General features: G+C 31.4%; 1 protein-coding gene across 1 annotated transcript; it reads left to right on the forward strand.

Moving 5' to 3' along the window:
* The first annotated feature begins 7,511 nt into the window (after positions 1–7,511).
* LOC21384921 (transcription factor WER) lies at positions 7,512–8,415 on the forward strand. Its single transcript, XM_010109686.1, has 3 exons — positions 7,512–7,734; positions 7,869–7,998; positions 8,079–8,415. Exons 1-3 carry the CDS (start codon positions 7,512–7,514, stop codon positions 8,413–8,415), a joined length of 690 nt encoding a protein of 229 aa, XP_010107988.1.
* The last annotated feature ends 9,890 nt before the right edge of the window (positions 8,416–18,305 follow it).

Here is an 18,305-nt window from a genome sequence, read left to right on the forward strand (position 1 = left end):
GTTTTTTTTGTCTCCCCCCCCCCCCCCCCCTGAGGCTAATATGCATGTATTATTTATATGTGAACCCAAAAAAGATTTGAAAAAAATTACAAAGCACCCTCTCGTCTTTATTTTCTCAGCTCTGTTTCTGTTTTTGTCTTGAAAGTCTTGGGTTTTGTGCCCCTTCCTCCTCTTTTCCTCAGATTTTTGCAGAGGTGGCCACGCATAATAGACATAAACAGAGACATAGTATGGACGAGAAGAAAAACAATTCCATTTATTTTTTCGAAAAAATAAAATAAATTGAAAACCGACTGAAGAGAAGCCAAATCTAGTACAAACTCTGGTCAAATTTTCGGTGAAATTTAGTACGGACTTTTAATTTGTTTAAATTTTTAATTTGAGTTCAGATGTAATTTTTTTGTGAAAATTATAATTAAAAAATTAAATATTATTATTTTTAAAAGCCTTTTTACTTTAATAAGATTTAAATTTTAAATTTAAATTAATAAAATAAATGAGTCTTTACTTTGTTTTTTTTTTCTTTTTTTTTTTAAATTTTTTTATTTTGGTATGTAATGTAATGCTATAACTATACTTCCGTACATAATGCATTGTTTTTTCGCGGCAAAGGATGATAGGCAAGAGATTTTTTTATTCCAAGAATTTTAAAGAAAAATATCAATCGTGATGTAAAATACCACATATTAATAGTTGAAGCAAAAAAAAAAAAAAAACCACATATTAAAACCTCATTCATTTCACGGATTCGAATTTTCAATTCTAGTTTTGCTATAGTTAAAAGCTCTTATAAAAAGTCACATTTAACTTTTTCTGCTACAGTTAAAAGTTCTCACATAAAATCACATCTCAGTTCGAATTGAAAACTTAAATCAGTGAATTTAACGAGGCGTAATAGTATGTTAAAAGCTAAGATTATAGTGTGATAAAAAATGAGAATAGTATTTTTTAATTATTTGATAGTTCTCTTTTACAATACATACATGGTACATATATATGTACATGTGCGGTTATTTTTTTATTTTTATTTTTATTTTTATTATAGAGAAGACTAAGAGAGGTAACTAAAGCAGAAATACAACTAGATGTGCACCTGAAGAATTTCTTTTGTTTGGTTTTACTTTTACAGATCAAAATATTTTTTAAAGTATAAATTCAGACGATCTGCGATGCTTGGGTTTTGGCAATTTGGCTTTGTCTTTGATTATCTGCATTCTGTGAGAAGTTCCAAGTGTCATTTGCAAATTTTAGTATGAAAGAACCAAAATGGTCACAAATTAAAGTAATTTGTCAAAATTAAAACTTAGGGACCAAAAGTGACGTAATGCACAAAATTTAGAGACCAATAGTGCCAACTATTCTTAAAAAAAAAAAAACAAAAAAACAAAAAAACAAAAAAACTAAACGTGGATAGAAGGCTTGCTTGGGCTCTATTATGCGGGCTTTATAATGGATCACTGGCAATAAGTGGGCTGGGGCTTCACAGTTGAAATTGAAGAGCTGAGCCTGGCTCAACATTGTTTCCACTGCTTTCTCTAGTCCAAGTCTCACAAGCCACAAATCCCACTTCGCAGTTCGCACTCTGGTTGGAAGGGAAAATGCTAAGGGCTTGTTTTTTTTGAAGTAAAATTTTAAAAAAATTTGAATTTAAGTTATAATTTTATTTAAGTTTATGTTTGTTTATAAAATTTAAATTTGAACATAAGTTTTAACTCGAGTTTTAATTTGAGTTTGAAACTAAAATCTGAATACAAGTTTCTCCTTCAACTCAAGCGTTTAAACTTAAGCTCAAGTTAATAAACAATATTTTTTCTATTCTTAAAAACATTATAATTTTTTTATTTTAATTCTGATTGAGACAATTTTTTTTCTATGCGTTCACAACGAAGAGACGAATAAAGTCCCACTCAAATATCCTATTAAAATTTTTCACCACCATTGAGTTTTTATTAAAATACTATATAAATACAAATTCAAGTTTTGACGCACTTAAATATAAACTCAAATAGATTCTCAATTCAAATCATAACTCAAATGTGCACATCTAAACACAAACTCAAGTTACAACTTCAACTCAAATTTAACTCAAAATCTATACTCAAATCACCATAACTCAAAAATGCAACCGAACAAACTAACATAAGCCACCAGGTGATTAATGAGGTGTGTATTTAATTCTTCATGTCACATGCTAAAAAAAAAATGTAACTTTTTTCTAATATCTCCTGGGTATCTGTTTATTTGGGCATTCTTTATATTCTTGACTAATATTCACAGTTTTCCTACTTGATTCAGAAGGTTTCTCCACCATCTCAGACGTATTGTGCAAATTATACAATATACTACAGAAGGCAGTCCTTTTACTATTCATTAAACATTGTCTGGTCCTTTTTATCCCTCACTTTTTAGAAAATTCTGTGTATGTCCTCTCACTTTTACTTTTACCATTTTGCCTTCAACTTCTTATTCCTTTATTTGTTTTTTGTTTAGGTGTTTTGATAATTTCCGTCTGGGCTTCATTTCGTTGTTACTAATCAATACGCGCCTTTTGGTACGTGTCACACTCCCTAGTTGTTACTAGCTATAACGTCCAACATATGAAAAAAATTTGGCAAAATGCATGGCTTTATTATTATTATTATTATTATTGTTGTTGTTGTTGTTGTTGTTATTATTATTTTTTTTGGTGGAGCAAGTTTTTCATTTTCAAGAAAAATAAGAAAAACAAACTTCTATGACTTAATTATTGAAAAGATAATTAAATATCAACGAGCAATATGCGCAATGTCCTAAATCAACCTCAAGAGCAGCCTTGGCGGTCTTTAAAGGAACACTGATATATAGCCCGTACAATATCGGTTAAAAACTTTAGATTCCAATATTCTTTACCCAATTATTCGTGAAATCTCACAAATATTATATATATTTTTTAAAACAAGACTTTTAATATGTTATCTCCTTCGTTAGTAATATCTTCATAGTTGCAGTTTCTTGCCTCAAAACTCAAAACATTCCGCTTTCTTTTGGTTCCTTCCTTCTATAAAGAAAAAGGGTAGAATGGACATTGGATTGGATAATTAGTTCGGTGCAATTCAGTTGAGGTATTTCAATCAATTGTTCATATATAATATATGTTCCTTATCAATTTACTAATAAAAAAAATTGGATCTTTCTTTCTCTTTTTTTTTTTTTCCTTCATTTTTTAATGGCAGGCCTCGGTTTCTTTTACTTGTTCCACTTGAATTCTTTGATTCAAAATCCTGGATAAGTTTTAAATTAATTAACTACGCCAAGACCTTGTAGAAGATCGATTAGGTTATATTATATGAAAAGGCTTGAGACATACAAAACTTGCTGTTGATATTATTTTTTATGTTTTAAAGGGTGTTAATATATATTCTTTTTAAAAAAAAAAAAAAAAAAATTCTTTTACGTATGTCTTCTTGTATGGTCATCTAATACTACTCAATTAATATGTGAATGATCATATCAATGACTTACATAATCCGATTCGATGTCATGGGACATTCATTGAAGTTTATACCAAATACATAATTAATCAGATTCGATATCTTTCAATATTTGCTGAAAAATATCTATTGCCGTATGTTATATATATATATATATATTAACCATGAAGATCATGACGACTTTTCTTATTAATAACAGCGATTCAGATTAATAATATAATGGAATGTATAATCAATTAGCACGCATATTCACGCTTTAGATGACTTATTTGCTGGAGTCTTGGACTTGAACTAAAATATGAATTTGGTTGCCATGTCGTCGTTTATGGGCAGTGACAATGAGATCAGTGAGTCAATTCCCGTACTTTTAACAATTAACCAAATTTAGAGAAGGAGATTAATGTAGTCTGATATTTGTTTATGTTGAATTTCTTGAGCAAATTGTTTATATATGTTGACTATCTACTTTATTGTATTTATTAAAAGTATAAAACTATTGTTGGCCCACATCTTAATAGTTTAAGCTTTTGGGATGAATTAATAAACTAACACGGTATCAAAGTGAAAGGTCTTGAGTTCAAATCCCCGTAATTGGACTCTTTATCTCCATTTAGACTGTCATCATATGTTGGGTCTTTAATAAATAATTTAGACAATGATATTGTTTCCTAAATCATCAATAGTTGGGTACAATACAGTTCTGGATGCAATAAAGTAGGGTGAGAGTCACACGAGGGGAAACCCTAGGGCGCGGGGCTGGCGGGCGTGGTGTTGTGAGCATTGGGGAAGGCAAGGTCATATCAGAGTTTCTAAGAACTAGACACCTTTCTAAACTACTGAGAGCAATAAAATCACAATAAGAAACAAGATTAAGAACACATAGGATTATAGTATTTTACCTTCAATATGAGAATTACATCTATTTTTTGCTGTTATGAAAACTCACCACGATGTATAAAAAGAGTATCACAGAAAATCTCATATCTCTCAGACTCCTTGTGTATTTAACAATAGAGATTAGTTCAAATCAAAATATCAACTGTTCATATAATTATTTTGGTACTTTCTCATTTTTCCTAAAAATTTAACAGCTTATTTAGTGCTTAGTGGAATGTGACCGTAAATAAATAAGTTTGATTAAAGGGTTGACACTGTAAAATTGATAGAAACCGGAGAGCAGTTAATGTAAATCTTTCTTAATTTTACTTTGCGTGGAGGATCGATTGAATTAGAACCACTAGTTTACACAGCAAAACCAATTTCATTATCCTACCAATACAAATTCAAATTAGACTGTCAAAAGTCGTATGGCCAAATCTACACATGTCACCAAGGAATTAATAGGGGTAAGACCAGTTTTTTTGAAGTGTATGACAAGATATCCGAAGGCTCCTTGCTCTGTCATAAATTATTATCGTCTTGATTTCCTTTCTGTTTTGATCTTATGCGAATTAATATGGACTCAAATCATGTGTATAATTTTTAGTGTCACAGTTAGTATTTAACTAATCACATTATGACACTTCATTTAATATTTAAATATTAAAAGATGAAAAAAACTTAGTTAAAAGGTATTTCAAGTCTTTTTAATTAATGTGACACAATTCAATTGATAAGACACTAATTGAGACATCTAAAATTAGACATGTAATTTGAATCTAAATAATTCTCAGTAAATTATTCATCTTGTGAATAAATTTAATCTGAATTAGAATTTTTGGCGTCGGCTCTTTTCTTGTATACAATTCATGTGATCTCCCACTCACTGCATTATATAAGCTAGTTTGGAACCTAATATTAAGACGAATAAAGGTTTATAGCTATCAAATGTAATAAGAAACAATTTAGGGTGTGATTGAATAATTAATGTATGTACAGAGAGATATGTGGATTCAAATCTGTCCAATTTTGATATCTTAAATGGTCTCTAATTAACGATATTTTGCCACGTTATTTAAAAAATTTAAAATATTTTTTGTCTAGGCATTAATGTTTAAGTTCATTAAATGACACGACACTGGTGATCTGAGTCTTGAATGTGTGAAGGGGTATTGATTAATTCATGATTAGTCCGTGTTAATTTGGAAGATGTAGCTAGCATGCCATACATACAATTTCAAAAGAGCCAGGAAATTTAATCCACAAGATACAGAATCAAGAAGTCGTCACAATCACATTAATGAATTTCAACTAATTAATTGTCGGTACCAATTTCCAGCAAATTAAGACATAGCTAAGCTAATTTATATAATAAAGTTTCCACCTAACTCTTTATATTAAGATATCATGCAACCTAATTTGTACCTTTGAACATTGTCTCCTTGTTTTTTTCCCAATAAATGAATTTTAATGAGCATTAGCGGATTTGGTAGGGTAATGTCAAAGGGTAATTTTATAAAGCAGAATTGCTCATATACTGATAGGAACATATATCTGTAACAAGCCTTGATTTTAGCCTCTTTTAACCATTGAAAAATAGAGGTTGTGTCACTTTGTTCTTAAAAGTTCAAAAAAAAAAAAAAAAAGTAGACAAAAAGAGAAAAAGAAAAAATCGAAAGAGAGGAAAAGGAGACCCAATAATAATAATAATTGTTGACGAAAATCCACCGTTAACAATAATCATCATCATAATAATCATAATAATAATAATAATAATAATAAGTAAACGTATAAGTAAAGAAGAGAACCCTCCGTTGGCAGTAAAGGAGAAACCCATTCTCCTTAATAATGTAGTATAAATAGATATAGATATAGATAGATATATAGAGTTCCTAAGACAACCTTCTATCAAGACATGAGAACTCCTGATATTATGATCCTCTAAGTAGTCGTACGGATTTAGCTTTTATCTCAATTTTTTTGTACATACGTGGCGGCAAATTGTCGTAAAATATTTTGACGTGATACTTTTTCCTTTAAAGACAACAATTCAATAAACACTTACCAATTAAAAATACGAATTCATATAAATATATATATTAGTATTAAAAAGTTGGAATTAAAGTTAGTTACGTATTAATATTTCTCATTGTCTATTATCCATTTAGCATTGCCTAAATTTTAATTAAAATAGTTAGAAAGTTATTTTAACTAATAATTTTTAGGTGGCCACTCTAATTATATTCTCTATTTTAGCTAAATAATAAATTATTTTAATATTTATTGAGTTTAAAAATATAAATAATTTTATTAAATTTAGAAAGAACATTTGTATTTATCATGGTTTGAAAGAATAAAATAATACAAAAAATTAAATGACTAGCCCTTTTTTGGTAGCTATGTTTAGTTAACGTGAAATAGATTCTTTAAAACAGTTAACCATTTAGCTAATGGTTAGAGCGAAGAAAAATGAAATTCTAACTAAATTATTAATTATTTTAATTAAAAATATAAAATAACTAGTATAATTGAAATTGCTCTTATGTGACCCAATTGCTGTACTTACAATATTCTGCACATGCTAATTACTATCATCACCAAAACAACCATATATATAGCAACACTAAATGACAAATCCTCTCTTACATGGGCATCTGATTAGTTTAACCCAGCCACCAATCCTAGCAATTTTTTCAGACATATTGCATGGCTTTTGTCACATTAATTAATTTATTATTTGTCTTTTTTCACTAAAAAAAGCTTGCTGGTGTATGCGCACTATAAGTGTACAAGTTGTAATATTAACTCTTTTAGTTAATCTGTAGGCCTCTTCACCCAAAAAAAAAAAAAAAAAACCTTTTATAATATCTTAGCAGCCTTTGAATCAGTGTCTAGCGATCTGTACAAACTTTATAGCACTCTCTTGTTGATCCTCAGTCATTAAGCTCTTATCATCCTATTTGTTGATCACTTTTGTTTAAACCTCGTATATATATATATATATATATATTATATATGTGTGTGTATATATATAAGCGGTAGTTGAGTTTTCCTCCTCGCCAAGAACGGTAGCTTTACTTGTACTACTTGTAAGCATTTCTCACTCTCTCTCTACTTCTACACTTAGGTGCGAGTATTAGTCAGCTTATAGCTTGCGATTGAATGGCTAAAGTGGAGGAGAATTCAGCTAGTGATCATCGAATGGCTAAAATGTTAAAGCAGACAGATTTGAAGCCATTGATCATGGAAGGAAAAAAGGTCATTACCATGTCGACTAGAAAGGAAGTCAACAAGGGAGCATGGACACCCGAGGAAGATAGAAAACTAGCTGAGGTTATTGCAGTTCATGGTGCTAAAAAGTGGAAAACAATTGCAACCATTGCAGGTACGTATATATTTACAGTATAATATATATATATATATATATAACTATACTAATAGAATAATAGGCGTAATATGTTTGATCAAGTGCTAGCTTGTAATTATTAAATTGGGTATCTGTTTTTATTTGATATTCAGGCCTGAATCGATGTGGTAAGAGTTGCAGGCTTAGATGGTTGAATTACCTGAGACCCAACATTAAGAGAGGCAATATATCTGACCAAGAAGAGGATTTGATTCTTAGGCTTCACAAGCTTTTAGGCAACAGGTTACCAATTACTTAATTCCATACATAGTTTAATTTTTCAAGTATAGCTAGATATGTATACTATGCATATTTTATTCCAGGTGGTCTTTGATAGCGGGAAGATTGCCTGGTCGAACAGATAATGAGATTAAGAACTACTGGAATTCTCATTTGAGCAAAAAAATTCACAGCCAGAAGGAGAAACAAAGTGAAGCTTGTTCGACAACTAGATCACAAGGCTCCAGAAACCAATTAAGGAGGTTCGAAAATCTAGAAGTCACAAAATTAGAAGAGATTAATCCATCCAAAGGAATAAGTGATCAAGAATCAAACGTGGCCGCCAACGACTTTGACGTTAACAATTTCTTTGATTTCTCCGATGAAGGACCGATGAATTTGGAGTGGATGAGCAAATTCCTTGAACGGGAGAGGTCTTGATTAATTAATTTTCAGATTTTTTTTTTCTTTCTCTTCATAGAGGCTAAGTTTGTAAATATTCTGTTTGGCCTTTTGTTTTTTGTTGCAAAATTTTCTTGTGCAAGCTTTTCTGTTGTGTTGAATTGGTGCCTAGAAAAGATTGTGATCATGATCTGGATTGAATTTCCTGGGTCTCTGATCTAGCGTCTATGCATCAATCATTGAGAGAAAGTTGGATAAAAGCAAAAGGCAGACACAATTCAATGAAGTAGGAATATATAGAAACTTTGGTACGAGGAAATTGAACACGAATGGGACCATTTTACATGTTAGCGTTTGGCGTTTAGTTACTGATGTGTCATAGATTAGAGAGTCATGATTCCCTTATAATGGAAACGAATTAAGAGCTCTGTGTTAACTTAGATGGCGTGCAATATGAGAAAAGCTAAAAAGCTACTTGTCTCATTGTCGGGTCATAGGTTTCTTTTTTGTTTGGTTTTTTTTTTGTTTGGCTTCTTTCTACATCCGCTCCTCAACTTCTTAAATTTAGTAATTTAATTCTTTTTTTTTTTTCTGACAATTGACCCCTTCAAATTGAAAATTTTTACAATTAAAAACCAATAAAAATTACATTTTTTTTGAAGATTTTGATGATGTGATGCACATATAAGCTCTATTGAGGAGTTATTTCTCACCCCATTTGTTGGGTTTTGCACACATAAATCATCTAATGTGTTCGAAAATAATCAATTGTGATAAACAACTCTTAATTTTTAGTGGTTATTGTCTTAATAGACGGAGATAATGAGAAATGACATTCATTACCTACAACAAACGCTCATGTGCGATTCACATGATCAGAATCGTCAAATAATAATAATAATAATAAACGTTGTTTTTGATTGGTCCTTAATTGTAAAGATTTTCAAATTGAAGGGTTCAATTGTCAGGAAAGAAAGAATAGATACCAAATTGCCAAATTTAAATAGTTAAATAGTGTTCGCACATAAAGGCTCTTTTTTTTTTAGATTAAAAAAAAAAACATAGGTCATTTAAGATACTCTCACGTAGAATTTTTTTTTTTTCCTTAAATGAAACCTTCCCTTTTTCTCACAAAGTCACTAATTGTTCAATTAGTAATCATTTAAAAGGAATATAATCGTAACATATTTTAGGACGTTATTTACAGGACGAATGGTGTCCAATACCATACATACGGAATCCGCTTTTTATTAATTGCACTGTTTAAAACAAATGGTGCTCCAACCCCTTTTTTTAATTTTATTATTTGAGTTATTTAAGTCACGTCATGTTAAGGAACTAATGGTGCTCCAAGCCCTTTTTTTAATTTTATTATTTGAGTTATTTAAGTCACGTCATGTTAAGCCTATGCAAACTCATTGAAGTGAAGAAATCATATGTCAAACATGCCCAAAACGAGAAACAAACAAAGGAAAAGAAATCAAATTCTCATGCAAATGTTGAGATCTTCATTAATTAGAAAGAGATGCGACCTAAATAATAAGTATATGAACAAATTGATATGCGCAAATCAGTCAATGCATCTCTTCAATTTAGCTTTCACGAATATGTGAGCATTTGGAGTATTTCTCACTTAAAGAATTTAGGCTAACTTTATCTTTTTCAGGGAAATTTATATTGATTTAGCAAGAACCAGATTAAGCGATTGGATTTGGGACCCCTGCTATATCATGATCTGCAAGATCCATGCCTAATTAGCAAATTCTGTGCGATGTTCATTTTCTATATTTTCCTTTAAATTTTGAATTTGATGATCAATTCGCTGGTGAAATATTAGTATTGATTAACAAAAATATTTTGATGGTGATTCCGTATAGATTAGTAAAATCATCAAAAATTAAGGGAAAGTTTGCATTAATGAATCTAATTCAATCAACAAAAGGTCAACTCGCTACTATATTCAACTCAGTACTATATTAGTGAGCACCCCTATTCACTTTGATCGCAATAAGAAACAAAAATAAAAACACACAAGATTATAGTATTTTATCTTCAATATGAGAATTACATCTATTTTTTGCTGTTATGGAAATTCACCACTGTAGGAATTTATCCCTGAATCTGCACCAAGAACAAGAAAACAAAAAACAGAGAACCGCGAAGAAAAGCAAAACAGAAATCAGAAATTAAACAGAGAAGGAGACAAGTGATTTACTTGGTTCAGATCCTTGCGGATCCTAATCCAAGGCAGGGATATCTCCCTAGCTCAATCCACTAGTTCGTCAATGAGTATACACCAAAATCCACAGACCATGAAAAGATTATCAGGAACTCTTACAAATACAGCGTCTCAATTTCTCAGCAAATTCCCAGGAAACAAACGCCCAAGAGCCCCAAATACAAACCGAGAAATTCCCCAGGAGAATTTCTCTCTCTCAGATCTTTTCCTCTAAATGGTCTGTTACAAAAGTGGTTTTTTCTCTCTTATAGTAAAACTGCTTAACAAACTAGTTTTTATATATCAAACTGGAGCCAGCCTTTATTTTAATATGACAGCTGTTAGTGCCACGTCACCAAAGACTCCAAGCTGCAGTCTTGAATTCTTGCCGTGTACCTCCAACAAAAAAAAAAATATCTTCTATTTATTTGCAATCCGAGACACACACTTAATTGCAACAACCACGATGGATAAAAAGAGTATTGTTGGGCGGCATTTTCAGAATCATTAAATGTGTAATAAATTTAAAGGTTCGTTCGAGTTTAAGCTTTTCTGAGTCCAAGTTCTCCGGAGTCTAAAGGCTCGTCGGAGCCCAAGCTCTCCCGAGCCCAAGCTCTCCCGAGCCTAAGCTCTCCGGAGCCCAAAGGCTCGTCGGAGCCCAAGTTCTCCCGAGCCCAAGCTCTCCGGAGCCCAAATTTGCCGGAGCCCAAGCTCTCCTGAGCCCAAGTTCGCTGGAGCCGAAAGTTCAAAGGTCACGTGATGTTATCAAGTGAAGTAACTGACGCTAATTGAAGACATTGAATGGTTGAAAGTTAATTCTCATTGATTATTTATCAGTTTTTACTCACAAAAAGGTGAAGAGCCTTATTGTAATTAGGAGAGAATAAACTCTCGAATTAATGGGAGAATTAAACTCTCTCAATCCTAATGTACTATAAATTTCCTCAATTTGAGAGGAAAAGACAGACACTCATTTTCTGAATACAATTGTCTTGTGATTGTCATCATTTTATTTTTGTTATTCCTTCAGAGGTTCTTTGGGTTCTTCCAATTTCCTTAGATAATTTACTTATTCAATCCAAATTATTAGTCTAGAGACACTGGATAAGTGTTGGACGAAATTTTGCTCCAACAAGTATCACATAAAACTTCATATCTCTCAGACTCCTTGTGTATTTAACAATAGAGATTAGTTCAAATCAAAATATCAACTGTTCACATAATTATTGTGGTACTTTCTCATTTTTCCTAAAAATTTAACAGCTTATTTAGTGCTTAGTAGAATGTGACCGTAAATAAATAAGTTTGATTAAAGGGTTGACACTGTAAAATTGATAGAAACCGGAGAGCAGTTAATGTAAATCTTTCTTAATTTTACTTTGCGTGGAGGATCGATTGAATTAGAACCACTAGTTTACACAGCAAAACCAATTTCATTATCCTACCAATACAAATTCAAATTAGACTGTCAAAAGTCGTATGGCCAAATCTACACATGTCACCAAGGAATTAATAGGGGTAAGACCAGTTTTTTTGAAGTGTATGACAAGATATCCGAAGGCTCCTCGATCGGGCTGCTGCTCTGTCATAAATTATTATCGTCTTGATTTCCTTTCTGTTTTGATCTTATGCGAATTAATATGGACTCAAATCATGTGTATAATTTTTAATGTCTCAATTAATGTTTAACTAATCACATTATGATACTTCATTTAATATCTAAACATTAAAACATGAAAAAAAGTGAGTTAAAAGATATTTCAAGTCTTTTTAATTAATATGCCACAATTCAATTGATAAGACACTAATTGAGACATCGAAACTAGACATGTAATTTGAAATAATTCTCAGTAAATTATTCATCTTGTGAATTAGAATTTTTGTTGTCGGCTCTTTTCTTGTATACAATTCATGTGATCTCCCACTCACTGCATTATATAAGCTAGTTTGGAACCTAATATTAAGACGAATAAAGGTTTATAGCTATCAAATGTAATAAGATACAATTTAGGGTGTGATTGAAGAATTAATGTATGTACAGAGATATGCGGATTCAAATCTGTCCAATATTGATATTTTAAATGGTCTCTAACCAATGATATGTTGCCACATTATTTAAAAAATTTAAAATATTTTTTTGTCTAGGCATTGATGTTTAAGTTCATTAAATGACACTACATAACACTATTGATTAGATAGTATTTAAGATACTAAAAATTAAACTGGTGATCTGAGTCGTGGATTTGTGAAGGGGTATTGATTAATGCATGATTAGTGCGTGTTAATTTGGAAGATCTAGCTAGCATGCCATACATACAATTACAAAAGAGCCAGGAAATTTAATCCACAAGATATAGAATCAAGAAGTCGTCGCATTAATGAATTTCAACTAATTAATTGACGCTACTAATTTCCAGCAAAGACAGAATTGTTCATATACTGATAGGAACATATATCTGTAACAAGTCTTGATTTTAGCCTCTTTTAACCATTGAAAAATAGAGGTTACGTCATTAAGTGAGTAGATGAGTTACACCGTTTTGTGTGAGTATTGGGTTTTATGCTGTTGAGATAAATGCCATTTTTCTATTTAACTAGCTTGTGTCCCTTACGAAAAGGAATGTAAAGATTTGGGGGACTCTGCCTAAAGGATTCGTCGATGGACAATAAATTCGTCTCCTTTGTGCTTTGTCATTTGAGATCTCTTCTCCTCGGAGGCATGGTCGCTGACTATTTCTTCGTTGTCGAGGGTCAAATGTATGAACTAGAGATTATGGGTTCGGTCCCCAGCGGAGTCGTCAATTGTTGACGGTCAAATTTCGTCAACTGGGTTATGCCGGGTTACCTCCTGGTATCCCGTGAGGTTACCGGCTAAAATTTGATTGTGGAAGTGTAATTGATACTGTGAAGTGTGTGTTGTACTTTTACGGTGGAGAATAACACGAAAGGTGATACTCAAATGTGAAGACACACATGGTTTATAGTGGTTCACTCTGTTAATCAATAGCTACATCCACTATTTCGTTGTATGTATTTTCTGTTCTCCAATTACATGTGTAAAGGAAAAGAAGAACCCCCTTAGCTTGGGGCTTTGCCCCTCTTTTATAGCCCAAGTTTACTTCATGGGCGGTTTTCCTCTGTAGACTTCCACTCGAGTGCCTGCCATCCTATGGGCCTAGACCCATAGCCAGCTAATCGCCTTTTGGACTGTTCATTCATCTAATTAGTCCTCCATTTCGGTTCTGCACTCCCTGCAACCCTCCACCGTCTAGTTGTGGATGGTTTAAGTACTTGTAATTAATGCCTGCATTACAGACTTCTTCCAAGCACACACGTTTCCTTAGGGGGTCCCACGTTTATACGGTTGGCTTCCAGCTGGCCTTCTGTATATACAGTCGGCTTCATGAGCCCAGGTGAGAACTGAGCTAGGCGCCACCCTTTACACGGTCGACCTTAACGAGACCCCTGATGTGGGTAAGTTGGGTAAACGCCGAGGTCTTATTAGGTCGGCAGTATGACAAGTCGACGGTTTGGCCGACGTGGTTATTACAAGGCCACGTGGAGCGCTGTTATTGTCCGACGTGTCAAAGCATATTTTCCCGCACAACATTTTTGAAAATATTTTTGCACACCTTTTGAGGCACGAAAGTGAAAACTTTCTTCAAACTGTGTTTGTTTAGTAAATATTTTAAAAACGATTTCACTTTTTTATTATAATCAAAACAATCTCTTAAAAAACTAACTAAACACAATTTTAAAATCAATCTTAAAATAATTTTCAAAACAATATCATTTTTACTTTTATATTAAAAATAAAATCATTTTAAAAACATTACCAAACGGGTCCTCTGTACGAAACTGGTTTCTTTCTTTTCCAATCCCTTTGAAATTGGTTCTCATTGGAAAATGGACTCCCTTTTTCAGCCCTTTTTTATTTTATTTCAAATAATGGCCACTTTAACCTGGATGAATAATTGAAAGACTAAATAAAGGGAAATAAAATATATATACCATCAACAAGAGATCAAATACTTCTTCAAGGATTAGAAAAAGTTTTATAGAAGACCTAATTATATTATAAGGGAGTTCAAAGGAGTCATTTTCTAACGTTTTTCATAACAATAAGGAAAAAAAAGCGTTAAAAGAACATTTTCCAAACATTGTATACAAAGTAAAGAGATGGGGACCAAGTTGATACGCCTAACAAGTACAAGTCAATGCTTGTCATTAATAGTTATAGTTGAGAAACAGATTTGTTCCAACATTTTGGTTCAGATACAACCTAGAGAACCGGAGTTTGTTTGGTTGTGGCAAAGTGTTTTAATTGGAATTGAAAATGCAAATTTGTTAGTATATTTTTGTTAAACGCTAGGTGGCATAAATTTGTTTGGTAAAATACTCAGATTGATTCGTTAATCTCTAATTAGGATATTATAATAAGATATTTATAAACTGCAATAACAAGACAAGTTAAACATAAACTTTGTTTTTTTTTTTTTTTTTGAATAATTAGCATTGTAGATCCGAACTATGAGTATTGTGCTACTTTAGTGCTCGAATTTTTTCTGGTCAGATTAGTCTTTCAACTTTGATTTTTTTAGCAATTTTAATCCATGATATTGCAATTGACGAATGAATCCTGAAATCTCAAAGAGATAACCATTAGTCACGTCTCAATCACATAAATTGGAACTTGTATACTAATACATACATTAAATGAGAAATGTTCTAGTTTTTGAGGGTTTTAATTAACAACGGTGAAAGAGTATTTTTCATTTAGTGCAACTATTTCTGTGAAATTTCATTTGATCATGCGATTAAGACGTGATTCTCTTGTAAAATTTCATAACCCATTAGTTAATAATTTCAGTTCTGTGAATCAAAACTGCCAAAAAAACAAAATTGAAGAACCGAAGTGATATAATCCTAATAGTACAGAGACTAATAACATTATACTCTTATCTTTCTTTCTTTTTTTTTTTTGCTAAAAAAAAAGAAGGGTGAGATTAAAAAAAAAAAATAGTGAATAAGTAGTTGGTACTTGTAATATCGTCCTTTTGAATAACAGAGAGTAATTTCTTGATTATGCTTAGGTGAAAGACTAACTGCTTGATGTTGCTCAACTAGAATCTAGTTAGAATGTCAAAAAAAAAAAAAAAAAAAAAAAAAAGTCTATTAAGCACTCATGTCATGCTCATGACGTCACCGTATAATTAGTATAGAAATTTGCTTTTTGCTCGAAATAGAACTAAAAAATGATTTTGATAAGCTGAGACTAATTTAATCTCCTTTCCGTCTCAAACTAGGATTGATTAATGTTGGTCTTAAAATATTATTTATAATCTACGCCTCCGTTTACTTTATTGCTTTCAAGTCCAAGTTGCTGCCTAATATATTCTGCAGGCAAAAATAATATTCCAATAAGCAATCTGCTTAAAATCACCACTTGCATTTTGCCTTCGTAACTAAAAGTTGGTCCGCTTAAAATATGATTCCACAAACAAATTAAACGAATCTTATGATTGTTCTTTTTGAATTTCATCAGTAATTTTTTGGCCCCAAGGCACAAAAACAAATTAGTGGTATATACATCAACGAAAAGAAGGAAAAACTAGTACGATGATTATATGTCTATAATAAATTTGTTCTTGCGAAAAGAGACTAATTAATATTGCCGATTAATACCGTTGCTATTCGTGGTGATAAAATCAGTTTCAGGCGTTGACTGAAAAGCATCTTTAGAGCAATTCCAATCATACTAATTATTTCATGTTTTCAATTAAAATAACTAATAATTTAGTTAGAATTTAATTTTTTTTCACTCTAACCATTAGCTAAATGGTAAGCTATTTTGAAAAATCTATCTCACACTGACTAAATATAGCTAGCAAAAAGAAACTGGAGATTTTTTTGTATTATTTTATTCTTTCAAACCATAATAAATGTAAAAATTATTCCTAAATTCAATAAAGTTCTTTATATTTTTAAACTCAATAAATATTAAAATAATATATGCTTAGTTAAAATAGAGAGTATAGTTTGAGTGTATTACCTAAAAATTACTAGCTAAAATAACTTTCTAGTCATTTTAGCTAAAATTTAACTAAAATTTGGAGAGTTTCCTTAGAGTTGCTCTTAGCCTATGGTGGTATAGGTGTGTCAATTCATGTCACGTGTCGTGTTTTGATCGTTTCTTTCTAAATTTGTAGTCAATCCGAACACGATCCATGACACGAAATTTTTTAAAAACCGCAACACGAGCACGACCTCTTTACGGGTTGACACAACATGAAAATGACCCGTGACACGAAATTGACCCGTAAACCCAAAATTGACACGAAAATTGTATACTTTTCTTTAATTTTTTTCATATTAGAAATAACTTAAAATTCATAACACACTAAAATATAATAACATCCATTAAAATTATGCAAATAATAGTATAAGATTTTAAGTATAACTATCATGATATTACAAGTTCATAATAAAATCAAAAATATGTAATGCAAAATATATGTATATTTTAGATTTTTACGAGTTTTGTATCGTGTTCAGTTAGGCGGGTCCAACCCGAAATTGACCCGTGTTTTTCGTGTCAATTTCAGGTCGACCCAATTCTGACCCGAACCTCTTTTTTCTCAACCCTAATTCGCAAAATTTATATTATTTTTTAATCATATTGTCGTGTCGTGATCCATATTATCGGCCTTAGTATTTATAGCACAAGCACATTAGGCGAACAAAGTTTCACCTTGAATAATCTATACTCTATAACTAAACTAATGAGGTGGGGTGAATAAAAAGATGTAGAATTTTATGTTGGGACGTTGGAATGGGGTGATTTTTAGGTGGGACGACCTGCTATCCTTGTCAGTGAGTGGCCCCGCCCCTGTATGTATCTATTCTATAAAACAATATTGTAATCCTTTTAATGGAAATCAAAATAGAAGACGGTATACGACTAAATGTCTAGTAGTATCTGATCAAGTTGATACTACATCAACGCATAAGTACGTAATTCTGCATTATGCGGCTATAACTACGTAAATATCTGGTAGCAAAACCACTACAAGAAAAAGGTGTTTTTGCGATGACAAAAAATCGTTACAAAAATCCCCATGTCGTCGCAAATAACTATTTTTGTGACGTCGTGTCGTCATAAATTTGTCGGCGTAAATAATTATTCGTAAAAACTTTTTTTGCGATGGCTTAGTGTCGTCACAACCGTATTTGCGACGACAGGATGTTTTTACGACAATAGGCGTCGCTAATACGCCGTTGTAAAATTCTCGTTATATTATAATTTTTTATGACGACATTTCAAATTGTTGTCGCAAATAACCTCTTTTTTTGCGACGACAAATCTAAAAAAGTCGTCGTAAAAAACCGAAATAAATTTTTTTTTATAATTTTTTTAAAAATGGCAATTAATTAATTTTTAATAATTTTAATTAAAAATTTTTATGTTACATACTGAATATAATTTATTAAGATACATTAAAAGTGAAATATAAATTAATATTAAAAACAGTAAATCTAAATAAATTTATAAAATATATTATGAATACTACATGAAGTGCATATATAATATTTTAAAAAATATAAAAGTCTAAATAAAGTGAAAAATAAAATAGTACATATAACGGAACTAATCGTCTAAGTTTGCAGCATTGCCAACAGCCGAATCATCATCAGGACTGTCATCATCTGA

The sequence above is a fragment of the Morus notabilis genome, unplaced genomic scaffold, assembly GCF_000414095.1.
Source record: "Morus notabilis unplaced genomic scaffold, ASM41409v2 Scaffold959, whole genome shotgun sequence".
NCBI classification, from domain to species: Eukaryota; Viridiplantae; Streptophyta; class Magnoliopsida; order Rosales; family Moraceae; genus Morus; species Morus notabilis.